This window comes from Eptesicus fuscus, chromosome 1, assembly GCF_027574615.1.
Source record: "Eptesicus fuscus isolate TK198812 chromosome 1, DD_ASM_mEF_20220401, whole genome shotgun sequence".
Taxonomy (NCBI): Eukaryota; Metazoa; Chordata; class Mammalia; order Chiroptera; family Vespertilionidae; genus Eptesicus; species Eptesicus fuscus.
The window spans coordinates 124,462,807-124,490,483 of NC_072473.1; the positions used below are offsets into that span (position 1 = coordinate 124,462,807).

Below are 27,677 nucleotides of genomic sequence, written 5' to 3' on the forward strand. Positions count from 1 at the left end.
TTTGTTACCATTAATACATCCTTGCTTGCTTTTCTACACTTTGTCTCGATTGAAATCTTTCCCTCAAGAAGACAAGAACAGCCCAGCCGGTATGGTTGAGCATCAACTCATGAACCAGGAAGTCACAGTTAAGATTCCTGGTCAGGGCACATGCCTGGTTGTGGGCTTGATTCCCAGTGGGGCGTGCAGGAAGCAGCCAATCAATGATTCTCTCTCATCATTGCTGTTTCCGTCTCTCTCTCCCTCCTCTTTCCTCTCTGAAATCAATACAAATATATACAGGAAAAAAAGGCAAGAACTGAGGTCTTGTCATCTTCCTGATAACAGTAAGCACAGAAGGAGCCTGAAGGAGGGGGGAAGGGGGGTTGTATTTGCAAAAGTACCTTGGCACACCTAGACCGAAGAGGTGCCCCTATCATGTGCTACTGTGCAGAAGGCCTGCAGCCCACCTGCCTCTGGGCCTAGGGCACGGTGGGCAGATTTGCACGCAGGAGCAGCGTGCCTGGAAAGTGTGGCCTCGGGGCGGCAGTGTATGGAACTGCAGTCCTGAAAGCGGTGGCTCTCCTCTGTGTTCAGGGACAGCCAGACCGAATCAGGAGACACACCACCATGCTGTCCTGTGAGCTGTCAGATAATGAAAGCCCAGACCTTGAGTCACTTTCACAGAGAGATTTATCGAGAATGCTAACAGCAAAGGATACAGTACTTCCCAACAAAAGGTGCAAACGCGTCACTTAGAAAGGCATGCTGAGTAGTCTTTGCTTTCACACGTATTAAAAAACTTACAAAAATAAAATAAAACTGCGTGCTGCCCATCTTTTCAAATAGTAAAAGAACCTTATGAAAAAATCACTTGATTTTACAACAAAAGACACAAAAGGACATTTTTATGTAAATTTATAAGGCAAACTCTTTATATAATAAATAGGTTACAGGGATTCAGTGGGGGGGGTGTTTTGAAACGTATACAGGTACATTCAGACAGGTTTACTGAAATGGTACAAATTTCCTTAATAAATTGCCTTTTGTTTTTAAATATATCAGTGCTTTCAGTCATTTGGCTATACACAAAGAACCTTTTTTTGAACACTACAAAAAAGCAATCAATATTTTTTTTGTTTTAAAACGACCTACTTATTTCCTAAAGTAATTGTCCCAAAACACAAAAACTGAAGGTGAATGCAATAGAGGGCTTTTAGAGACATCTCCAGCCAAGTCTGTCCTGGGCAGCTCCCCGCGCTCCTTGCCTACCTCTCCTGCCCTCAGCAGGGCTTCCCTCTGCACAGGGTGGCTGGCTTGTGTCACTGCAACTCGGGAGGGGGCAGCCACCCTGCTTGGTTCTTCCTGCTGCTAAACCCCGTGTGTAGTGGTCACTACAATCGGCACGGTCATCGCCTTGCAGATGAAGGGCTGCCAGGCGCCAAGGGAGCACGCATCTGTCCCTGTTCTGTGAACCCAAAATAATGTCTGGTGGGGGTAACGGCTTCTCTGAGGAGGCTCTGGTTTTGCCATGGAAAGGGAAGGGGGTTTCTCACATCCACATTTTTTTTCTGGGAACCTTATGACAGCAAAGAGAGTGCACCCTCCCATCCCACCACCGTTATCACCTGGGGTGGTTGGAGATTGAGGGGTCACATTAGTGTGGTGCACTCCAGGTAAGGGGTGGGATGTGATGAAGGTGTCCTAAACGATAATGCCCACTGCCTGGCCTGTCTAGAAAGAGCTGCGTCAGGTGAAGAGTGGCCAGTCTGCCCTGTCAACATATACCTGACCTGTGGCCACAGTGGAGATCTCCAGGGAGCTGCCCACCTTTTGTCTGAGCCACTCGGTTCAGGCCCGCTTCAGGCTGGCCCTGCTCACACCCCACCTGGCTCCCCTCACAGGAACATAAACCTGGACTGTCCTTAAAAATATCAATGATGCTAATAATCTCGGGGAGGGAAGGGGGAGGCAAAAATGTCCACTGGGTGGAACAAGATCTGGTTTTGCTCTGACTTGGAAAATGGCAACAAATCAGCTATTCGGTCTGTTGGCTTCGATTGATTTTCTTGGGTGGCTTCTGGCTGATCTGAGCAGGGGTCATCTCTTTGGGTCTCCCCTCCTGGGAAAATAGGACAGCCCCTCTCATCTCAGTCGCCAGCCCCTCCCTCTGAATTCTTTTGTTTGTAAAGAAAAGGTGTCTAGAAGCATTTGTCTCTGGAACAATTACTTTAAACAGGGTTACAATACAAACTTCAGTTCAAACACAGAAGAGATTTACTTAGCAAAGTTCCTTTCACCCACCAATTACACAAATATAAGCCTCAACACCACAGTTAAGAGGACCAGTAGAGAGAACCTCATGTTTGGAACACAAAAGGGGAAATAAAAACCAAACCAAACCCAAACAGAAAACCCCCAGAAAAACAAGGGGAGGGTGAGGAGAGCTAACACAGCACACATTACAGTGTCCGGGTACACAGGAGCCCAGCGCGATAAAAGGGCTCGGCACACATTGAGTAACAGTCCTGGTGATATTTGGTCATATATTCATCAACTACTGACTCTGGAGCGGCTGTTATTGATTGAAGCAGTGACAAATCAAACGGAAAAGGAGGCCTTGGTAGCAAAGGAAGGAGCAGGCTTCAAGTTCTGCAAGCCTTGTGCACTCCACTGTCCAGCTCCCCAGAAACACTGAACTGGGCGGGCCCCGCTCCAGCCCGGCGGGGCGAGGTCCCTGGGTGAGGCTAACTCGGGTGCTGATTTCACATTTCAGTCAGAAAGCATGCACGTGGACACATGCGGACACCCACCTGTTAGTGGCCAAGCATCGGTGGCAACGGCCTCCTCACCTCCTCGGCCCCATTCCAGGCTGGGTGGGCAAGGACGTCATGACCCACCGCTAATACTGAATGTGGGCTGGAGTGGGCCCAAGACCAGGTCCTCTGAGGGGCCTGAGGGTAGCCCAGCCACACAAAGAGCCTATGAGTGTTTTTTCTCTCTTGGATTCAGGCCTCAGAAGAAGTATTGACGCAGGAAGGGAAGCTTTTGGCCCTGGTGATTATAATGCTCTCTGCTTTGGAAGAACAAGTTTCTGGATTTTTTTTTGGTGTTTTTAATTACGTAAAAAAAAAAAACACAACAAAAAACGATCAAAAAGAATTGTTACAGCTAAACTCTAGCAGATATTGCTCATTAAGAATTACAAAAGCAAATGCAATTACTCGCAGGATGTGGGAGAAGAGAAAGGGACATTTCTGGAGTCTTCACTACCTCCTAGAGGAGACTGGACTCTCTATGTGGTTCTGGGTCCCTGGCATTCTACCTGGTGCAGCTCACACGTTCAAGGACACGACAGGCCTCCCTTCCCGGCTTCCCTCCAGCCCCTGGACTCAGCAGAGTGGGAGCCCTACTGGTGGGGAGGCCTGCTGAGCTGACTCTCCACACATGATCACTCTGACCGGTCACTGGAGGGGGTGGGAGGATCAGGCCACCCCCATGGACTCCAGCTGCCCTACCCAGAGGTGCAAGAGGACCAGGCGGTGCCAACTACATTCCGGACTTTGCCAGGGCAAGGGAGCGCTCTCGCACCCACCCACTGAGGTGGACTGCCCTGCACCAGTATCCCGGCACCTCTCTCACAAGCACTGGAGCAACAGTGCAAAACCTGGGCACTGCCTGGAGCCTCCTTAGCTTGGCACAGGGAAGCCCTTGAAAGAAGCGAGGAAAGACCACAGATCTGCTTGGACAGAAGAGGTGACCAGCAGACAGATTTGTCAGGTTTTTTTTTTTTTTTTTTTTGGTTTTTTTGTTGTTTTTATTTTCCCTTGTCCTATGCTACGGTTATCAGAAATATTGTAATTAAGCAACAGGTATTATTTTAACAGGTGTGTGTTTGTGTGTGTTTGTGTGTGTGTATGTGTGTAGCCACAAGCAAAATGAGTTTATAATTGTGCAATATACAGATATATATATAAAAATTCAACTTGCTTTGTGTGTCTAATCGGTGCATTAAATAAAAGGGACAGAAAAACTAAAAGCAAAACTAAAAAGCAAAACAAAAGCCCAGAACAGAGAGGACCAAGCAGGCCTATGCTTATAGTCTATAAGATACTGGATATAATCAGGGTCACCAGGAAAAACAGCTTTGTCACTTGACACACAAACACTGCAGGGAGAGGGACTACCAGTGATAGAAGCCAAACCTCTTGGCCTTTTCATCTTATTTTCTCTCACTGCTGAGCAGGACCTGAGAAAAGGTAAGATAGAAGGGGAAGCTCGAGGAGCAAAGACAATTTGCAAGTTTCCCAAATGCTCTGAAAGTCAAAAGGCCAGACTTCCCCTGTGAGGATCTCAGCTCTGCTAGGGGTGCGGACACTGATCCTCACACACAGCCTCCCCTTCTACCCCAGGGGCTCTCAAGGGTGAGGGGCGAGTGGGGCACACACCACAGCGAATGCTCAGGCCCCTGTCCTCACCTCCGAGTTCAGAAGGGATGCCACTTCATCAGGCCCTAGACCCCAAGGAGAGCAGAGCAGGGAATGTCCTCAGGGGACAGGCTGTGCCACAGGCAGAGGCCAAGGGGGAGACATCACCCTTTCCTTTCTAGTTACCTGGGCCTTAGTTAGAACTCATTTTTTCCTTGACAAATCAGAGCTTCGGGTAGGCTCTGTGGAGATGAGAACGAAGCAAGAAACAGGTGGTGCTGGGAATGAGACTGATGTAGGCCTTCACGAGTCCCTGTGACCACTCTGCTTCCCACACCAAGAGCTGTGCTCCTGCAGCTTTGGGCCCAGGTGGGCCACTAACCTCCAGGCCACCCCAGAGGACAGAGCTGAAGCCAAGTCCTCAGGGATGCTACCCAAGGAGAGATGGGTTCTCCAATGACAGAACGGCCCTGAGTCTCAGATCCAGTGGCTTGGGGCTGGAATCCCCTTTGCCTGCAGCGCTCACCACACATCAGGCCAAGCTCCAAGTATTTTCAGATCAGAATTTTCACAAAAGCTTGCTCTTATTTGTTCGGAAACATTAAAAAGTATTTTTTTGACCTATATTTTCTAGGTTTTTCCTTCTGAATTGTTGAGAGTGGGTTTCAGTGTTCACTGTTCCCCCCTAAAATATGTAACTTCAGACCCTGGGAGAGGCAGTATCCTAGCTATTTATAACAATTAGGCCTTGTCTAAAGATTGATCTAAAAGAGAAAGACGCAAAAATGGAGACTCAACAAACCCCTCCAGAGTGGACGGGCTCACTGACCAAGAGCAAAGATGGACCCTTGCAGAAAGCAGAGTAAGAGCAGGAATCCAACACAGCAGGGGCATGGCCACAGGCCTGGTAATGCTGTGCTTGCCCATCCACCAGCAGCTGGCACTTGGGGGACTGGCTAGGCAAACACCCATTCGGCTCTCGACACAGCTTGCTTCCTGAGGGCTGGGCCACTGGTCCTAGACTCTGTGCGGGAAACTCGCATCAGGAAGCAATTCGGGGCAATGACACCAGCTAGGAATGGATGTACAAAGGTCTCCAAGAACCAGTACCTGTGACCTCCCCTGATCACGTCAGTCCAGAGAGCCGGTAGGAATGCTCCCCAAGATCCAGGCAGCCCCCTGGTGGGTTTAGTTCATAACCTTTGCTCCCTCCTGGGCTCGGTCTGCTTATTAAGAGTTACTTAAAATCCAGAGGGCCTGTCAGCTAAGAAACTCCTTTCCCACCAAACATGGAAGCTTGTTTCTGGCTAGTACCCTTTCATCATGGCTGTCACGACAATGACAAACTGGGCAGAGGAGCAGGCAACAACTTGGGGCTGTTGCAGGTCTCGCTGCCACTGTTTTTGGCTCTAGTCTGAAATGAAGCCACTGAAGAGACTGTTGCCCACACTCGCATGGGGTCTCAGTAGAAGCCAGGTGCTGGCTGTGGCCAGTGTCCCCAGGCCACCACCATGACTTTCACCTTCCAGGGAGCTGAGGGGCTGGGGTCCTTGGCTACTTTGGCACTGATGGACTGGGGACATGGCATTTTTCGGTGTCTTCTATGCCAACAGAAGGGCACTGCACTAGAGCCTGGTTGTGGCCCAGTTCCCCAGTTCACTTTAGTGTCAAAGCCAGCAATTCCACTGGTAAGGACAAGCTCACCAATGGGCAGACAGGTAGGGCAGGGCTGGGCTGGGCATTGTGGGAGGAGCTCGAGGACACAGAATCTGTCAAGAAAGGAGGTAGTAACTAACAACTAGAATGACGGCTGGGGAGATGGAACATGACTCTCTGTGTGACCTAGACCCATGGGGATCTGAAAGTTGTCAGTCAATTCCTGTATTCTTCACAGTCCCTAAAAGATGCCCGCCCCCCCAATCTTCGTGGTGTTCAAGTACACGCAAAATCAAGGTCACACCCCGAACTGGGCTGGACACAGCTGGTGAGAATCCCAGGGCTTAGGCTTTCCCTCCAAACTTCCATCCACCTGACTCTAGGAACAGGGGTGGCACGGGAGCTGTAGGGCCTCTGCCTGCCGGGGTGACAAACCACCAAGGTGGCCTGTTTAAAGGTCACTCACTCATGATGCCCTTATTTGGGGAAGAAGAGGGAATATGGAAGAAAGGGGGGAGAGAAAACCTTAAGGAGCCTCAGGCACTGCCTGCAGCTCTGGAACTCTAGGGGAAGGAGCTGGGGAGTGAGGGGGCTGCAGGTCCGGCCGGACAGAAAGAAAATGACCCTTGAAATGCTGTGTTCTTGACCATCAATGCCCAGTCAGCCCCTGAATAACTGTCATGGGTGAAAGGGGGGCCTGGTGAGCCCCACACTTCTCTTCCCAGGACCAGCTGAATGAGCTGATGGGGTGGCCAGCCAGCTCCTGACATTGGTCCCAGGAGCCACATTTCACTGGACTAGGTATATAACACATAAAAACCCGACCGACCAGAATGGATAGCGTCTCCATGACAAACTGGCTGAATGCCGCGCTCGCACGGATAGGTGTCTTTTGGGGATGCCAGGAGTGCAAGGCCACTGTGGGGTCAGGAGCCTTTTGTCCTTGGAGGAAGAGGGGTCCCGAAGGACTCGCTCTCTCCTCCGACCCCCCTTCCCTCCTGGGGAGGAGTCAGAAGTGAAGCCCGGATAATCGACAGCAGAGTGGGGTTGCTTGTGGGACTTGCTTTTGCAGCATAAGGAAATGGATACAAAAATGCTAGGAAGGCCAACTATGACTCTACGAACAGAATGGGCAAACTCCCTTGCTTCTAACCATTCCGGAAGAGACAGACATGGTTTTTTCTTAAGCTACTGATCGGAACTGTCAACTATGGTTCCTGATCACTAAGGACTGGCAAGGAAGTGCTAGACAGTTTCTAGGATGTTTTACTCCTTCATGGTTACACCAAAGTAAGGAAGCCAGGGGACAATAACTGAAATACACAAGACAACACGCACTTGACAGTTCATGGCAGCAGCTCACATGGGACGTGCTTGTGGGTATTTCTGGAAGCATAAGACTGCTGTCTCATTTGCTACTTTGATAAGGTACTTCTCAGTTGGACAGATTTAGATATAAGAGACATCTCTGTAAACACAGAAAAGGATATACCAATATGATGAAGATATGCAGCTAGATAAGGACTTCCTGAACAGAGAGGTTGAAAGGATGGGATCCCACAGCAAACCCAAGCCTCTAAGCCCCTACACCATAACCCTGGTGCAGACGTGAAAATGTGTGCTACACTGGCCCTACCCAGTCTCCAGCAAGCTAAAGCCAAATGTTTTCCATTTGAAAAGAACTTGTGGTTAACAGAGGAGCCTGGGTGGGCAGAGGGGGGGGGGGTGCACCCTAAGCACTGGTCCCAGCTCAGGTCTGGGGGCATCTGCATTTGTTCTGCCTGCTGCCCTGCCACACTGCACTGCGCTAGCCAGGCCTGGCAGAGGCCAAGGTCATGGCTGGGCCGCTCGATGATTGTGGCAGACCACGGGGGCCTCAGTTCTGCCCTCAGCTCCAAAATCCAAATCTGGTCTGATTCCTCCCACCCACTTCTCTCAAGTGGAAGGTTGAGGAGGCTCAGTGTCTGGATTCTGACTTAGGAGAGCAAGGGTCAGGTCGGCTCAGCAGAGCCCGGGGCTTCCTCAGGGCTCAGGATGGAGTGAGGCTGGGCTGGGGTTGGTGGCGGAAAGGCCAAGGTTGGGGTGAGTTCTGGGGGGCATGAACTAACCAGAATCAGTTCGGGATACAGCTGGGCACTGGGGCTGCTTGGAACAGAAGGGATGAATGAGGAGGAAAGAGGGGAAGAAATGAAAGGATAAAATGACAGAAGGCAGAAATGGGAGAGAAGAGAAAGCAGTCAGGAAGTCCTTATAAAATTGCAGCAAACACTTAGAGTTTCGGAGCTTCGTGGGAACCCTATGTGCTGAGCCCACTTTAAAACAAGCGCAGGTATCTACAGATCCAGGCAGTTCTAAACACCATCGCGTCTGGTGGCTTGAGGGACAAAGTGCCACCAATTCAAGCCAGTTTGCTCTCAGAGCATGTTTGTTTTGAAGTGGGAACATGAAGACTCAATAGTGCAAATAGTTCTAAGCTGTCCCTAAGGAGTAGAATTGGAAAGTTTTGGAAGAACATTCTCCCCTCCTTCCCCTCGGCCCCCACCCCACTGAGCCTCTCTAACTGCCAGTCACAGACTGCTCTGAGCAACTGAGGAGTCTCCGCTGTGCTCTGCTGGCCCGGAGCTGGGCCAACCTGCCTACACCTCGTCCTGCTGCCTCCATAGCCTCTCTCTAGTGCCATCCACTGGAGGCCGGCCCTGGGCCAGCCTCTCCTCTGGCTCAGGCAAGTCTACACCTAGCAGCTCGAAGGATGACTCCCTCTGAGCCATGCCAGACTGGAGTGAACAGGTGCTACTTTCCTGTCCTGTGAAATGTCCTGGTCAGTTTTGGATTGGGGCTGGAGTGGGGCCAGATTTGTGCCACCACGAGTGGGATCACACAGGCTGTAGCCACTGGCCATCTCCATCTTCTTCTCTAAAGAATACAACTGTATCTCCTGCCTCACACCTCCTTGTCCCAACCTGGGTGAGTGGGGGAGGTGGGGAAGCTGGGGCAGGGTGGGGGGGGGGAGGAGAGCTGAGACTGGGGCACCAATGGCACCAAAAATGGAGTGTCCTCTTAAGTGCTCTCTGTCCTTAGCGACCACACGGGGGGAGGTCTGGGTGGGAGGGGAGGTGCAGGCATACCCTAAGAAGCCTGGTCAACAGCTTGTCTGGTCAGTAGTATCTGCAGCAAGCCTTGTTGAAGGAGCCTAGATTAGAAAAGTGCAAAGCTACTTCTGGCCCTGGTTAGGTCTTCAACCTGACTGTGCTTGTCGGTAAGAAAAACATCCCCAATGCTCCAACTACTCCCACCCTGAAGCCACGAAACTCTAAGTTTACTGAAAGAAAAAAAAATATTTTTTATTTCAGTTAATCGGGAAGCTTTGTCAGAGCCCTACCCATAAGGAGAAGAGACAACAGCTGCCTTTATTCTTGTTGGTTTGCTTTGCAATCCACTCTGTGTAAAGTCAGCTAACTCTCTCGGTCACGGGCGTCCGGCTGTCCACAGGCTCCTCTCTGTTTGGCCTCGGCATGGAGGATGAAACAATGTCTTTGCGCTCTCCCTCCCCTCGGTGTTTGTACTTTTCTGTGGCCGTGGTGGTGGTGGTCGCGACCGTGGGCTGAGTCTTAGCTGGCTCCTTGGGGCAGCCGTCGCTCTCCAGCGAGCCTCCTCTCGGCATCTTCTCCTCTTTGCAGATGCTGCTGCTCAAGTCCTGGGGCTCGGGGGGGCTGGCGGGGTCCTCGGAGCTCTGGGGCTCAGGCGGGGGCGGGGGCGGGGGCGGGAGCAGCGGTGTGGGTGCCTTCTGGGGCTCTGAGTGGTGGTGGTGGTGGTGGTGCTCCTTCTTGGGGGGCGAGGAGGCACTGCTGCTGCGCCCTTTAGGGCTGCTCTCCTTGCTTTTCCGCCCGGGGCTCTTGCAGGTCTTCAGTCCCTTCCCACTCTTCTCACCGAGGGTGGACACCAGCAGGGGCTTCACCACCTCCTTCACCTCAATGCTGACTGTCTCTCGGGTCTTACGCTTCTTGATGGGGAGCACGGTCTCTTGCACAGACCGGATGGATGACTCCTTCACGGCTTTCTTCTTGGCCTCAGCGGCAGCAGCTGCCACCACACTGCCCGGCTTTCGGCCCCGTTTCTTGGGAATGGCCTGGGGGTCGGCTTCGGCTTTTCGCTTCCTGCCAGGGCGTTTGATCACCATGACCTGGGCTGATGTGGTGGCCCCAGCCCCTTCGGCCTTGCTTCCTGGCGAAGTTTGAAAAGGCAACTTGACGAGCAGCTTCCCGGGACTTTTCTCCAGGACCCTTTTCACCTGCACGCCCTCTGATGCTGTTGCCTTGGGTCTCGCGGTGCCACTCCCTTTGGGGCGTCCCCGACCTCTGCCAGTTCCTGGAGCTTTGGGAGATTTGGGCTTCTTAGGTGGTTTCTGCTCTCGCCGGGAGGGGCTCCCTCTCCCAGTTACCGTGAAGTCAAAATCATTAGGGTCCAGGGAGGTGTCGCCTACCTTTTCGAAGTACGCAATCAACTCCACTTTAGATCGAAAGGCTTTTCCCTGGGGACTGTGGGAACAAGTGGAGAGACACAGAAAGTGATTAGAAGCTTCTACAGCAATGCTGGAGACAGGGCAGAGCAGAAGGTAGTGATGAACTTTAACAGAAGAGGTTCTGCAGCTGATGTACCTGACGATGCTACTGAGCCAGAGTCACATTTAAGAAGAGCCAAGATGAGCTAAAACTTGAGGGGCACAGCTGCGGTTATACATGAAGCAATCAGGTCGCCGGGCAGTGGCGGGCATCTAAACGGCCTGCTCCTATACCAGAATAGCTTGGTGCTAGCTGCTCCACAGCTGTCACCAGCATGCCACTGAGGCCCCTTCTGGACCCTGAAGTGGTCTGACCTGGGGACCCTGCCCAGCCATCAGGCAGGGGCCCATTCTGCTGGCTGGTGGCTGGGCATGACCCGCCAGTAGAGCACCGTGTCTGAGTCTGGGCCTGCTGTTTTAGCACTTCTGGGAATTGGTTTCCTCATATGACAAGAGGATAATGCTTTGCTCACCCTTCTCAGACTTTCTGGGACCAAACAAGGTTGCACATGTCCGTAAATGTCCTTTGAAAACTGCTAACCTTTTTGGGATTGTCTAAGGGGCTGACCTGAAATGTACTTATTCACTTCTCTGTAGCTCAGGCTTGGAAGTTACTGTTTTAATAGAAAATATCCAGAAAAAAACACACACCCAAGACCTGGCCAGTGTGGCTCAGTTGGTTGGAGCATCATCCTATACACTGAAAGGTAGTGGGTTCGATTCCCGGACAGGGCACATACCCAGGTTGGGGGTTTGATCCCATGGTCAGGACGTGTGTGGGAGGCAACTGATCAATGTCTCTCTCTTTTCCCTCATCTCTCCCTCCCTCCCTCCCTCTCTCTAAGATCAAAACAAACAAACAAGCAAGCAAAAACACCCAGTGACCCTCCCCCAAGGCTGGACAAATGCAAAAGGGACAGTTGAAAAGGTACATGGGACCTATCTGTGTCTTTCCCCAGAGGCCCTGTCCGAGAGCCCACTTTCCCCAGCACAATTCACAGAGTGTCCTGTGCTCTACGACTCATCTATTTTATTTTTTCTGGTTCATGAAGCAATGTTACAGAACAACTCTCCCAGAAAGAAGATGAGGGTAATAGGTTCTGAGAAGAGCCTTTTAGCTGGATGCTCTCCAGCTGAGAAATGGCAGGAACCCCAGGGAGCTCTGCTTGCCTCCTGAGCCCGGGCCACTACATATGGCAGATCCTGTGGCCTCAGCACTTCCCAGGTGATCTCTCCTGGCATTCTCATCGTGACCCTGGGTAGGTCCTACTGCTATTCCATCTTCAAACAAGGCCTCAAGGGCTGGCAGGGTAAATCACACTCTCTTATACCCCGTGCATGTTTCACTCAGGGCAGTGACTTCCATACACAGTCGTTCCTAGCATACCTAGTCATGCCTGCAAGAGGTGCTCATTACTGAAACCATCTTACCCCAGGTGGGGTTATGCACACACATTTTTTTGATCAACTAGTAGCAACTAGCTCCTACTCCAAGGGACCCCCATTAGTTTTCAGCACCTGTCCCCAACTTCCCACCTACCCAGGGCTCCCAGCTCTGTAGAGGCAGGAGTTGCCCTTACTTACTTGATCAAATACACATCATACTTCCCAGCGGAGCGGCCAGATTTCCTTTGCTTAAGCTTCCGGGTCCAACCTTCAGGCAGAGTGGGGTCATCATACATGGGTCCCCGGTCACGAATGATGGAGCGCCGCTGTTTGGGGGAGGCAGAAGCTTCCGGGACGGCTGGGGCTGAGCCTGACCCTTCCGAGGTCTCCGCTTTGCCTGCCTCTGCTGGTTCAGCAGAGTGGTGGGCTGGCGGCTGCAGGGGCTCATGCTTGCTTTCTTCTTTCTTATCCTTCTTCACCTTTTTAAACTTCAGGGGTTTGTCCTTGAGGCCCTGGAGGTCCTGGTCTTCTGACTTTTCTTCCCTGAAGTATTAAACAAGTATGTAAGTATCACAGAGGACACACCGGTTTGCAGAAAAAGTGAGCATCGGAAGGCTCGAGGCCGCCCAATGGCAGGGCTCCGGAAGCCGGGGCTGCCCTGCTGGTGCTCACTCAGGTCTTGATATTCTTCCCTTCACAGATTTCTTTAGGGGCTTTGGGCTGCTGGTGGTGGTGGCCAACTGCACTCTACCTGCACTGTGGTCACCCTTTGTCCCATTCCTGGTGTGCAGGAGAGTGAGCGGCCTGCACAGGTGGCATTTTTCCGAGTAGAAACACTATGTGGCTTTTCTGCATGCTGCCTTGGCCACTGGGATAGGGAGCTGTCAGCCCCAAAGGGGGTGGAGCTCCTTTTCACAAAGGCCGGGCTTGGGTGCTACTATAGCTTCTGTATTTTGGGTTTTCTCAAATGTGTACTCGACAAAGAGCTGCTGTGGGCACAGTACAACTTGCTGACAGGAGCACAGCCCTGCACTATTCCCTTGGGAGGTGGCACACAACGCAGCACTGCAGAAAGAGCACACGGGTTTGGAGCCAGCCAACCTGAGCTCAAATCCGGGCTTTGCCATTTCCAAAACACAGATCTGAGCAGGCCTGTTTCCTCATCTCAAGAATAGGTACCAACACCCCAGAGGAAGAAAAGTCACAAAGGCACCATATAAATCCTGGCTAACCTGGGCAACCAGAAACCGCTGCACAGGGTTCCGGCATAAGAAAAGTGACCCCAGGTCAGGTAAGCCTTGGTCACCAGACCCTCCCTTACAACGCAAGGCAATAGCACAGCCTTGCTGGTGAAAGGAAAGAGCAAGGAGGAAGGCACAGAGGAGCGCCCTCACCGCTGTCCCAGGCTGGGCATTCCCCATTTTTCACACGGACAGAGCAGCGCCTTCCCTACATTTCAGTTCCATCCGGTAGGGGCCCTTCCTTGTATACTTCAGAAATGCTTACTTGAGGCCCTGGACCCTGGGATCAGAGTCTGACCATGATGCTCTCATGGCCGGGCTAAGAGGACAAGAACACGGGGCCAGGGAAGGCTTAGGAAGAATTGTGGGCTCAGAATTAGCCATCTGCTAGTCCCTCAGCTGGCAGCTCATTACGGAAAAGGGCAAGACTATTCCTGGCCTCTGCATCTCAGCCCTAGAGCTGCCCTGTCTTATATAGCTCATGTGGCACCGATCACTGTCCCGAGGCTGGTCTATTCCAAGTGACGTCCCTTTTGGTCCACACTGTGGAGACTTCAGTGAAGGCACGGTGGTGTGCACTCGAAATGACTCGAATGACTCGGGTAAGTCACTGAAAGCAGGTTAGCACCAGGACTCACTGGGTGCCATGAAGACATGGCTTTCCTGAACAGCTCAGGTCAGGTGTGGGGACGGATCGTGGTGAGGGTGTGTCCCAGCCCTCCTCAGGCTTACTGAGTTCCCTGGATCTTCTTCAGAAGTTTAAGGCCCCAAGCATGGCTGCCAGTGTCACCCAGATTCAGTCCTTGACTCACAGGAGACCTTTTCTTGCTGTAAAAGTGGGGTTCCTAACCTGTTCCAGCAGAGCTTACTTTTCAATGCTCGCAGTCTTAGGGAGAAGGAAAACTCTGCCAGCAGCAAAGTGGTGACTGGATTGGAACCACCACTTCCAAACAGTTCACAGCGCACTGCTGAAGTCCAGGGCTGCTCCCGGAGTCAAAGAGAAAACTGCACCAATGGAAAAGGTCTGGCTCCCTCAGAACTCTCATTTGTATTCCTCCAATACTTTCACCACCATGAGGTCAAGTACAAGCCATATCACCCAGGAATGCCTCTTAGATACAATCTAAGGGTGTTGATGCAATCCAGGGCAATCCCTTCCAGAAATCTACCCTGAAGAGACACCTTTAGAAACTCAAAACAACAGAGGATGATGTTATTTACAACAGCATTGTTTTTACTAGCCCGGGACTGCGGACAACTCAGACAGCCGTCACCAGGAACCTGCTGACTAGATGACAGCAGGCCCGCACCATGGAGAGTGCCCAAAACCACTGGGGAGTGATCCCTAGAATCTACTGTAAGTTAAAAAAGCGTATACTGCAGGCTGCCTTTTGTGTGAGATAGAAGGGGACTTTAGGAAGCACACAGCAGAAACTAATAGAACTGCCGAGGCCTCTATGGGTATGCCAGAGCATAATTTCAACTTCTGAATCAGGTAAAAGTTTACATAACCCCAAATAAAATGAAAACAAAATGATACAAAATGTCATGACACTGTATGTAAACAGAAACTAATAATTATATCAAATTGATGACATACCACAGAAAAAAAGATTTATTTCAAATACTTTTGACCCCAGTGCTCTATATGCCCTTGGTGGGACATATTCTAAGGCCAACAGTGACATCTCAGGGGCAGGGAAGGGAACCAGGCTGGCCCCTAGGAGAATGAAAAAGATACAGGCATTGAGTGGAAGGGTTCCTTGTATTGGGCAATGCTGTGACCAGGTAAGTGTTCAAAAGAATGAACTGATTAGAACACAATGAAGAAAATAATCCATGTGATGGTATTAGGGGAGAAAAGAGAGAAAGACCTAAATGAAGTGTAAGGGCTAGCCATGTGGCCATGTGGGGAAAAGGCTCCAGACAGTGGAGACATGGAGGGACATGGCGGGCTTTGCTGGGTTTTATTCCAAGTGTGATGGGAAGCTTTGAGCAGGGGGCAGGGACAAGGGCGTTTGAAAGGATCACTCTAAACGGACCACTGGAGACCTAAGAGGAAAGCAGGGAGGAGCTCTGAGAAGCCTTTTGCAGTTGTCTTGGTGTGGCCCAGGATGGGGACAGCAGAGGATTGGGGACAAGACCAGGAGGTGAAGCAACACTGCTGGCTGATGGACTGGTGCGGGGGTGAGGGATGAGTTAAGGACCTCGGCAAAGCCTGGAGGATGAAGTTCAAGAAGAGGAGAACATACATCTTTGGCTACCAGCTATAAAGGTGGGATATCCAGCTGTGGCCAAACTCTGATGAAATGAACTATTTGTTTTTAAGTTTTTATTGTGATAAAAATGTACATAACATAAAATTTATCTTTTAACAGTTCCTAAGTGTACAATAACCAACTTTTTTATTGTTAAATATTTCTTTAAAAAAATATATATATATATACATTTTAAAGAATTTTAGTGAGTTTATTTGAGCCAAACTGTCGACATATGCCGGGAAGCAGAACCTGAATGAATTGAGATAATGCTCCAAAGAATGGCAGGTTACATCTGTATTTATACATTGCAATCAAAGGAGGGACATAGGTGGGTTACGTGAAATTCATTGGTGATGGATTAAGGAGGTGGGATAAAGTCAAACGGTGGGAAACCCCTGGGATTGGATAAAGAGTAAAATGATGGACACATACTTAGGTGGATACAGGAAGAATTAACATGATAATGAAGGAATTTGAGGCATCTGTCCTGGCGCCCACCACATTTGGTTGTGCCCCAGGGGCTCCAGTTTAAAATATATTTTTATTGATATCAGAGAGGAAGGGAGAGGGAGAGAGATAGAAACATCAATGATGTGAGAGAATCACTGATCGGCTGGCATGGCCGAGCACTGTTAAGTATTCTTAATTGATTTTTAGAGAGAGAGAGAGGAAGGGACTGGGGAGAGAGAGGAACATCAATGTGAGAGGAACATCAATATCAATCGGTTGCCTCCTGCACGCTCCCTACCAGGGATGGAGCCGGCAACCTGAGCATGTGCCCTGATTGGGAACCAAACTGGCAACCTTTTGGTGCATGGGATGATGCCCAACCAACTGAGCCACACCAGCCAGGGCAATAAATGAACTTTAATAGCACCAAAGATGGTGGGGAATAAAAGGACCTTTAACTCTATCTGCAGTATTCTAATTCTTTATGACAATATAGTGATTTTCAATTCTGTGCATCGAGGTGTACACAGGTGTTTGGTACTTAAAAACAAATAACAAAAGCCCTAAAGCCTGGAAGCCATTATGCTGGGTGTGGAGGTAAAAATGATGCAAAACAGGTAATCCAAATGAGTTTACCCCTGGCTCAGATGCCTGCTCGGTCCCAGGGTGACCTTGAAGGAGGCCTGGCAACTCCCTAAGCACCCCTCCCACACACACACCAGGACGTTATGGGGTTTGTTGAATCATACATTTTTCAAAGAAACCAAACAGCCCTCTTCATCCTCCCTGTGATTACAGCATATATATATGTGTGTGTGTGCACGTACGCATGCACATGCACACATATAATCCTACGTATGAGAACTGAGCACATAGTTCACAAGTTCATGTATTTTAGAAAAATCACCTATTCAATTCTTCAGTGTCACAAATGAAAAAATAAAAATAAAAGGAAGTACAGCCAGACAAGGAAGTTCAACTTGTATGTGGTCACAGTTGAGCCAATGTGTTTTCATTGATACCCTTGCCCTGAACCAGACTGCTAAGAGCTGAGATGCCAGAGCAGAGTTAGCATTATTCTTGGGTCTTCTAGAGCTCCAAGTTTTGTGTGTGTGTGTGTGTGTGTGTGTGTGTGTGTGAGACAAAGAGGTAACAAAGAAATAGTGACATCCTCCCCTGTTCCAGGCAGAGGGGAAACCCGGAGATGGGGATTCCTGGAGGAGGAAGTTCTGAGCTTGGTTTTTAAGACTCATGAGGAATTTCACAGGCTGGTCAGGAGGGCTCAAGGCAAGCCAGGTCAGATGAGCAGAGGCAGCAATATCAATAGTCCCTCCTGTCCTCACTATGATGCCCTTCCGGGGAGGGAGACCAGAGGCTCTGGGCCGGCCCTCTCTCCCATCTTCAATTGGGTTAAGATGGCGCTTCTGACAAGCCTTCCCTGGTCTCTCCTCCCACCTCCCATGAATAGGAGCACCCTATGTCCCCCCTTACCCCCACCCCAGTGTATTTAGAATATCCCCTGGTGATGGGCAACTCCCCCTAGATGTGTGCCTGCCTTCTTTACTGTCATCTCCCTGCTCAACACACAGTGAGTTCCCGTCACAGGAATAGCATTTAATAGTCACATGCCAAGTGGCAATCACAACTCAGATACTGTGGTATCTTGCCTTCTTTGTAAAAAAAAATTTATTTTATTGATTTCAGAGAGAAAGGGAGAGGGAGAGAGAGAGAGAGAGAAACATCAATGATGAGAATCATTGATCGGCTGCTTCCTGCACGCCGCACACTGGGGATTGAACCCGCAACATGGGCATGTGCCCTGGACTAGAATTAAACCCTTCTGTCCGCAGGCCGATGTTCTATCCACTGAACCAAACCAGCTAGGGCCCTTTCCTTTTTTTGATGGCTGTATCCCTGGGGCCATTAGCTTTGAGGAGCAGGGGCTAGCTTAGCACCCAAAGCAAGCAGGCTCTCAGTGACCAAATAATGAATTTGGGCACTACCAGTAGCCTGGTGGTCACTGGTGGTTTGGGGTTGGCAGGAGACGAGGCTGGGATAGTTACCGAGGGCCTTGGTGTCTCGCTCGCCTAAGAGCACAGTGATATCTACAGTGATAGGGAGGGAGGGCTCACGAGGGAAGCAGTATGGGAGATGGTTACCCTGGGAGGACGGGTCCCAGGCTTCTGCAGATTGGATTCCAGCAATGAGGTGGTCAGATCCACAGACACTCCACCTTCTAAAATGACTAAAAAGGCTGGACTGAACATCTAGAAGATGCTATAGAAGACAGTGTTTAAAAACTCTTACCTACACCCATAAGCTGGCAAGAAATGAAGGAATACATAGGCTAAAGAATAAGGGAAGGTGTCTTGTTTATTGAAGAAATCTGGCAAGTGCCCCTTAACAAGAGATCAAACTGAGCACTACTGACTGTGGCCAGCCTGCAGAAGTGCTGTGGAAGAGTAGGAGTATTGGCACCATCCCATCTTGCAGGAAGGGGTAACTGAGGCCATGAAGAAACAGCCAGAAGGGTCCGAAGAGAGGGTCCACTCCACACAACAATGGGCCTGGACTCTTCAAAATGGTCTTTGGCATGGAAAAAAAAAGGGGGGGGGGGGCTGGGGACTGGTTCTGATTAAAGGAGACCAAAGAGACAGATCAAAAGCAACATGCAATCCTGGACTGGCTCCCGGGTTCGAAGGTGCTGAAAGAGGCAGTAATGAAGCATTTGGGGAATGTAAATATGGTTCCATGTTTGTTAGCTCAAAGTGAAATTCCCAGAGTGTCATAACTGCATCCTGTGCTCTTAGGAAAGCCATGCTTAAGAGTGCAATGTTACGATGACTGTGACTAACCCTCCAATGGTAAAGGGTTCAGGGAAAACATGTTTAAAAGGGAGGAGATGACATCAATATAACTGGAAGCGTTTGAAGCAGTTTTAGGAAAGCTTCCTAACAATTAAAGAGAAAGCCTTCACGTTTCACAAGTACATTAAGAGAAAAAGAACCACATCTTCCACAGTGTTATGTACTATATGGTGAAGCTGTATGAATGAAGATGTCAAGATATTTCCCTGTGTTTAAAATAATATCATTGCTGAAGGAAGCCTTGCTTAGGACCTGACTTTTTAAAAAATATATTTTTGTTGATTTCAGAGAGGAAGGGAGAGGGAGAGAGAGATAGAAACATCAACGAGAGAGAATCACTGAATGGCTGCCTCCTGCATGCCCCACACTAGGGATGGAGACTGCAACCTGGGCATGTGTCCTGACCTGGAATCGAACCGTGACCTCCTGGTTCATAGGTCAACACTCAACCACTGAGCCAGGCAGGCCGGGCAGGACCTGACTCTTAATGTCAATGGGACAACTCATCTGTGCATCGTGTGGGAGGAAGCACAAATCGGGGTTATGGTGAAAAATGGTTGGCTGATGGAGATGTTGGGTGCAAATGCCAAGAGAGATTTCAATGGCCTGGTGTTCTGTTTTTTAAACAGAACTGTCACTGGTTTTGTTAGTGAACTCTGGTTACCAAATCTCCTAGAGTTTGCGTGGTCTACCCTACCTATTTTCCCCTTAACAACTCCTAGATTTTATTGTGTGATTTGTAGAACACAAGATTTTTCTCCCCCAGGAATGCACATATCGCAATGAAGCAGAAAGGTTTTCACAAATCTTAAATATCTATGAAGCATGAGAGAAGGCTCTTGGTAATAAAACATTCAGTGATTCTGCTGCTACATTAGACCAAATCCTTCCTTAGAGTTGCAGCAATCTTTTTGGGGGGCCAAATCATTTTATCTCAAGGGGTTTGATGGTTAGAACTGCCTGTACTTTATTATTATTATTTTTAAAATATATTTTATTGATTTTTTACAGAGAGGAAGAGAGAGAGATAGAGAGCTAGAAACATCGATGAGAGAGAAACATCGATCAGCTGCCTCTTGCACACCCCCTACCGGGGATGTGCCCGCAACCAAGATACATGCCCCTGACTGGAATCGAACCTGGGACCTTTCAGTCCGCAGGCCGACGCTCTATCCACTGAGCCAAACCAGTTTCGGCCTGCCTGTACTTTAATAATGAAAGTAACCTCCAGTAATCCTGTAGCAGGTAGCCTTGGGAGGCTGTACCCGGTGCTCATCTGACCCAAGCCTACTGTACATTACAGGGGAGCAAGCAACCAGCAGCTGGTAGGTACAACTGGCCAGACAACTATGGGAGGAAGGACTACTCAATCCCCAAGGTCTTCAGATTTAAAAAAAAAAAAAAAGCTTAAAAGCCAGGTAAAAGCAGCAGCTGAAAGTTTTTCACTTGAATTGGAATCTAGCTCCTCCCAGAGTGAGCTTCATAGAACCTTCCAGAGCCCCAGCAATATCCTGACCTTTCCCAATGCCAGTCATGTTTGCATCATGCCAATTCCAGATGTTATTTCTCAGCACCTTTCATTTCTAGTCATCCCTCTTATGGAGCTGCATCAAGAGCCCAAGTACCACAAGAAGGTCATGAACTACAAGGGCAGGTCAGTGGCCACTTTCCCAGGGACCAGAGGAGAGAAATGGACTCCTTATAGTGGCTGCTTCCATCCTGAAGTGTCATTCACTTGGTGCTTCCAATTCTTTCTACTTCTAATACGAGCTGCACAATCTCAGAATCAAGGAAGCTTCTCTGCACAAATCAATAAAGGCAGCAGCACTTTGAGACGCCAGCTTCAGCCCCTTTAACACATTAAGCGCCTAGCCTGTTTTGTCTTCCGGATGGAAAGTATAGTGTCAGTCACCGGTGACTGACTGGGCACTTAACGTGTTAACGATCTGTGAGAAATCAAACTGCACTGACAGAGTCTCAGGAACAAAAGAGGGGATGGTGCTTCAGCCTGCAGGCTACAGTGGTAGAACCTGAAATTCAGTGGCCCTGCTCTGAACTCAGTGTATTTTTTAATACCCCAATTTTAGAAGATGCAAGAAACTGTCTACATTTTTGAAAGCTAAATAAAACAGTTTTTGCCCAAAGATAGATCCCTCCCCAAATGAAGGCAACCAGCATCACACAATAAGTCTCATCTTTATACTATGAGTCCACCACACAGGGGGAAAGACAAGCAGGTTTAAGCAAACAGTGCTGATGTGGAGAATAGTCAGGCAGTTCCTCAAAAGGTTACACACAGAGTTTCCATATGAACAAACAATTTCACTCCTAGATATAGATTCAAGAGAACTGAAAACAAGGACTGGAACCGATGGATACTTGCAAGTCAATGTTCAGAAAGGAATGATATACAGTAGCCAAAAGGTAGAAACAACCCAGGTGTACATGGACAGATATATGGAGAAACAAATGTAGTCTATCCAGGCAATGGAATTTAATTCAGTCATAAAAAGGAAATTCTGACACATGCTACAACATGGATCATTATTGGGAGACTTGATGCTCAGTGAAATAAGCCCCTCACAAAAATACATATTGAATGATTCCATTTATATGAAATGTCCAGAATAGGAAAATCCACACAGACAGAAAGTATACTAGTAACTGCCAGGGACTAGGGGTAGTAGATAACAGGGGGTGACTGCTAGCAGGGTACAGGGTTTTGTAGGGGTAATGAAAATGTTCTGGAACTAGATAGAGGTGATACTTGCACAGCATTGTAAATGTATTAAATGCCACTGAACTGTACACTTTAAATGGTATGCGAATTATTTTTTTTAAATATATCTTCATTTATTATATATAGAGAGGAAGGGAGATGGAGAGAAACATTGATCGGCTGCCTCCTGCATGCCCCCTACTGGGGATCGAACCTGCAAGTGTGGCATGTGCCCTGGCTGGGAATTGAACCAGTGACCTCTGGGTACATGAGATGATGTTCAACCAATTGAGTCATATGGGCCAGGGCTCATGGTATGTGAATTATACCTAAATTTTTGTAATACTCCACTAAAATGACAGCTGACTTCACCAATTATCCTAAATCATAAAGCTAGGTTTTATGATTCCCATGCAGTACTCAGAACCCACAGCTGGCTCCAAGCAAGCCTGTCTGGTTGCAGGCACAGAGCCCAGGCAAGCAGCTCTGTCATTTATCCCAGAGAAAGAGCCAAGCCCAGCATGGGGACCTAGGGGGACACGTGCTAGACTGGACCAAGCCCAGGACATGGTAACAATGCCAGTCAGAAAGGAATTTAGTTCAAGAAGTTTAATGACAAGGCATTTGGCCAAATTGAAGGTTGTTGGCTAAATTTTCTGAGGGCGTTTGATCAATTTTTTTAAAATTGTGGTAAAACACACATAACATAAAATTTACCATTAGCAGCACTTAATACTTCACAATGTCGTGCAACCATCACCACTACCTAATTTCAGGACAGTTCATCACCCATGGAGGAAACCCCAATTCATTAAGCAGTCATTCCCCCAGTTCCCCTTACTCCCAGCCTCCTCAGCATGTTTTCAAGGTTCATCCATGTTGTAGTATGTATGAGAACATCATCCTTCTTATGGTTGAATAACATTCCATTATATGGAAATACCACTTTTTTATCCAGTCTTCTGCTGATGAACAACTGGGTTGTTTCCTATGAACATTTGTGTACAAGATTTTGCACAGATGTATGTTTTCAATTCTCTTGGGTCTATACCTAGAGTGGAATTGCTGGGTCAGATGGGAACTCCATGTTTACCTTTTTGAGGAACTGCCAGGTTATTTCCCATGAGGTTTCCTTTGGGGGTGATGAAAATGTTCTGGAACTAGAGAGGAGTAAAGTGGGGCGGCAGAAACTGCTTTCACTCTGGAATGCTTAGCAGACAGGGGCAAGCTTTAAACAGAAGTCATTACAGCAAGAATGCCGGGAACAGGGCGCGGGTGTTTCATTTCACCTACTCACTCATTTAATAGCTAACATTACTAGAGCACCTTCTAGGTACCATGCAGATGTGCTAGAGCCAGGGATGTTTAGCAAGACACGCTTTCTACCTGCATCCATTTCTTCTTTCTCCTGGTGTGGTCACTCTTCTACGGCAGATAGTCAATAATGAAATCGTAACTATTTTTATTAATGTTGTGAAAGGGGAGATACTAAGAGCTAGGGGAACCCAACAAGAGCCCCAGAATATGGATGTGATGGTGACACTGTGACCTGAGGGGCCACTGAGGGTGGAGGAAGGATCAGGCCCAAAGCTGATAAAGTCATGGACCACAACTGAAATCCAAGCAGGGTGGCTTCCCCAGCTGCCACACAAAGGCTTGTATTGTTAAACTTTGCTTTCCATTCTCTAGCCTCCCCTCCTAGCAACTTCTCTTCCATCATGTTCCCCAGTGCCATGAGCACACCCTTCAGCGTGCTCAATGGAGATGCTCTGTCCCCATGACAAATATCTAATCTTCAAGGTCCCAACAGCTGGTCTCCATAGGCACTTACATGTGCCTGCCTTTTTGGTCCCCAGCAAAGCATTCTCACTGCTGCTCCTCCCTCTCACCATTTTCTGTTGATACTGTTTTCTTCTTACCTTTGTAAACAAATCTTACAGACTTTTATCAAGTGTCAGCTGTTTTTACAGAAGAACAGAATATTTGCCAAAATAAAATTTTAATACAGAGGCAACATATTTGGGGGGCGGGCAAAGGAAGGGGCAGAAAGGAGATCTCCAGTAACAGAAGAGAGAACTCTCCATAAGAGTCCACTTACTTGGTGTGAATATCTCATAACTAACTTGAAGTGAATGGCCTTGTTTTCATTATTGTGCCTTGTACTAGCACAGGTCGCCCCACATCTGCATGCCTGACAAACTTTTGTTTTCTGATGATGACATCTGAGCCCACTGAAATGATCAACAAATAGAAAACAGGGGAAATCTCTCTATCAGTGTTGGCAAACAAGAAGGATGCCACCAATGACTGAGGCACATTTTTGAGAAACTGCTGTAAGATGTGGTGCAGTAGGAGTCAATGTGAGAGAAGTTCTGCTCTCACAGTTCTACCACACTCAAACATTGGGGGCGGCGGGGAGACCCGCAAAGTCCTAACAGAACCCTAGGAAATTTTCAAGGTCAGAACAACAGGACCTCAGAGCCGGAGCCAGGCTGGCTGAAGTGCAATTTGGTGGTGGCAAATGAAGGGCCTGGAGCCCGCTAGTGCCATACATGGAAAGGACAGTGACAGGCTGAGGGGTTCCCCTGGGCACTGCTGAGAGCAGGGGAGGGGCTGAGAAGGGCTGGGCGCTCCAGTGACTCTGCACTGCTGGAACACCCAGAAAGAGATACACAGATATTGATGGAGATCCCACTTGTCTCAGCAACCTCCACAGTAACATCCTGGGGATCCACTCTACCCCAAACCAGCTTCTGACAGCAGGGGTTCCAAGCCACTAGGAAGCAGCAGGCAAGTAGCAGGGACTAGGTCTCTGTCCCATAAACAACTCTGGGGACTGGCTAAAAAAGAAGTAACACGCTTGGTGACAAGACAAATATAAACATATCAGTTACTTATCTGTGTACCAACACTAAATGGGTAGAAAATACAACAGGAAGATTGAATACTGTCCTTCCAGTCAAGATCCCAATGGAATTCCCTTTGGAACCTGACATTTACCTAGAATAAGTATCTGTGAACGGCCAAAGAACATATGGGGGTGCGGGGCTGTGAATTGCTTCTTGTGGTCAGTGCATCCAACACCACACAACAAACTTAATTTCACATGGATCAGAGACTTAGAATCAAATGACAGGTTACAACTTCCCACAGAACTGCTCTCTCCTAATCCCTAATAAAAGAAGAAACAAAACAAAGGTGGGAGAAGGAATGTGAAGGGAAGAATTCATCACACATAGAGAAAGGGCATAAAATTGAACTCAATACATTTCAAAACCCAGCAGCCTAGAAAAGGATTCCAGAGGACAAAGCAGCAACAAGACTGAGCTCCTGCCCTTGCCTCATGCCCAGAAGCCATGCTGGGGAGTCAATAACACCACGAGACCTCTAAGCCAACAAAAGACCTCTTTCCGCTGAGCTGGAAAGAAGCAACTAGGTGGGAATCAGTAACTTTTTCTCCTTTTTGGCCCAGGAACTACTGCAGCTCCTACTGGGAGGTGCGGGACAAAGAGGTAAAGTGCCTGCGAGCCAGGCTGGCTCTGGGGAAAGCAACTGCTCTTGGGTACACACAGACTCAGGGAACCACCTGGAGCCTGAGGTGTCCCCCATTCCGCATCGCTACAGGAATGGCATACACATCCTTCAAGCAGCTGGAGTGAGCCTTGGTGTAAGACAGTGGTCAGCAAACTCGTTAGTCAACAGAGCGGCAAACCGCAGTTTGCCGACCACTGGTGTAAGACATTTAGCACAATTCTTAGGACAGAGAGAAGAATTTAGATACTCCAGACTATCCCCCACTATAGCTCCCGCAGTGTGCAACTTCTCTCTTACCACAGGATAAACAGCTCACCATAGCCCGGGGGGTGGGGGGGGGAGAAGCAGTGAGAGCCGATGCCAAGAGACTGGGAAAAGAGGGCCAAGAATTCCCCCTCTGTACCAAAGCAAACAGAATGACTGCATGAAGCCATCCAAGCCTGAGCCCAGATGACAGAGGAAAAAAGGAGACAGGGAAGGAGATGGCGCAGGAAAGGCAAAGTCCTCCACAGGGAAGAGACGGAAAGCCCCCACCACTTTATAAGAACATGTTCTCAATAGAAGTTCAAAGATGAGATGATAAAACAGTAAGGTGAAAGGGCAAATTCCTAACCTAGAGAAACAAACTGCAGACCAAATCCCTTCATTATGGAACTCATAAATACATTTTAAAAGAGCACAAAACGGAATATACATAGCTGAAAATCAAATCAAACAAACTGTGAATGCAGATGAAAAAAATAAAAAGCAATTAGAGCAAAGCTAATAGCATCGGAAAAAAGGCAAAGCCAATCTAACAGAAGGATAACTTGTGTTCCTCTAGTAGGGGACCTCCAAAACGGAAAAGATACTATCAAAGATATTTTATAAGAGAACTGACCTGAAACGAAGACCAGCTGCATATGCAGCTCGAAAGAACACATTGTGTTCCCATGAAAATGTGATAAAGAACACTCAACAGTGACACTCTGGTCAACTTCCTCAACTTCAAGGATAAAAAAAGAATTCTGCAGGCACCCTGAGGGAAAAAGCAAATGACTTCCCGGGGGGGGGGGGGGGGGGGACATCAGAAGACCAGAAGTATGTAACATCTACGAAGTTCCAAGACAGTTCAGTGCAGTGGCAAGGAGCATAAGCTCTCAAGCCAGCAAGCCATGAGCTCAAATCTTGGCATAGCTGTTATGGGTCTGTGTGTGTGTACGTGTACACACACACACACACACACACACACACAGTCAGAGGTGACGCCTGAGAGATGGGCAGGGGCCCGATGCCTGAACGAGGCCTCTCTGAAGTGATTCTGAAGTGAGGGGTGGAGGTCATATAAAGAGGGGCCTAGGCATAAGGAGCAGCAAGAGCCAAGGCCCTGACCCCAGGTACAATCTGGCATTTTCCAAGAAAAGCAAGAGTGATGGAATGGAGCGACATGATAAAGGCAGAGAAAATGTGCTCAAAATGAGCCCAGCTGGTGTGGCTCAGTGGTTGAGTGTCGATCTATGAACCAGGAGGTCATGGTTCGATTCCCGGTCAGGGCACTTGCCCAGGTTGTGGGCTTGATCCCCATCTGGGGCGTGCAGGAGGCAGCCGATCAATGATTCTCTTTCATCATAGTTTCTCTTTCTCCCTCTCTCTTCCTCTCTGAAATCAATAAAAAATAAATAAATGAGATAGGCCTGACTACACAATTTGCAGGGCCCCATGCAACATGAAAATACAGGGCCCCTTATTAAAAAATGGAGAATTTTGAGCTCTAGCTGGTGTGGCTCAGTTGGTTGAACGTCATCCTGTGAACTGAGAAGTTGCCGGTTCGATTCCCGGTAAAGGCACATGCCCAGGTTGTAGGCCTTTCACCCCTTTCAGAATAAAATCCAAAATCTATTGCCGCAGGACTGGCACCTCAGATGTGAGTGTGAACAACTTTTCTTCCACTACCTGGAGTTCCGATGAGAAGAGTCAGCAAAGGAGACAGAGGAAGAGAAGTGAGGTGGTAGCAAGACAATCAGGTGTATCTGTCCAGATTATTGGCAGCAAGCAATGGAGATCAACTCTAGCTGATTTACAGACAAGGACTTGATTAAAAGGCTATTGGAAGATAGAAGGTGGTGATGTTTGCACAATATGAATGTGCTTAATACTACGAAACTGTACACTTAAAAATGGTAAATTTTATGTTATGTGTATTTTACCATAATAACAAATTGGGGAAAAAGGCTTACTGGGTGGCCAGAGAATCCCTAGTGTTGGAGGAACAGGTTTTGAGCTAAGGTGGCCAGGAACAATATTCCAAATTCTGCTGCCAGGCTGGCACAGGGCAGCCAGCACTGCCTCTTCCACCCTGCAGGGGGCAGCACTGGCCACAGGTCACTGGGGTCCCTCCTGCAGCCCTGACACTGAGCAAGGACTTCTCTTGCTGCCCACCCTTCTTTCCCCAGGCAGGTAGGTCTGAGTGGTAGAGCCTGGGCACATGCCCGTACCCTCCTGCAGGGCTCAGGTCTTTTAAAAAAATCGTTTAAATGTTTTTACTGATTTCAGAGAGAGGGAGGGAGAGTGATAGATAGAAACATCAACAATGAGAGAGAATCGACTGGCTCCCTCCTGC

General features: G+C 48.7%; 1 protein-coding gene across 1 annotated transcript in view; it reads right to left on the minus strand.

Annotated features, from left to right (window-relative positions):
* Positions 1 to 9,454: 9,454 nt before the first annotated feature.
* The window catches only part of MECP2 (methyl-CpG binding protein 2), a 58,780-nt gene continuing 40,557 nt past the window's right edge, over positions 9,455 to 27,677 (minus strand). Inside the window, exons 2-3 of the mRNA XM_008159257.3 lie at positions 12,205 to 12,549; positions 9,455 to 10,597 (exon numbers count right to left, since the gene is read on the minus strand). Of these exons, the coding sequence (XP_008157479.3) occupies positions 9,511 to 10,597; positions 12,205 to 12,549 (1,432 nt within the window). The 3' untranslated portion in view covers positions 9,455 to 9,510. The remainder of the gene's footprint in view (positions 10,598 to 12,204; positions 12,550 to 27,677) is intronic.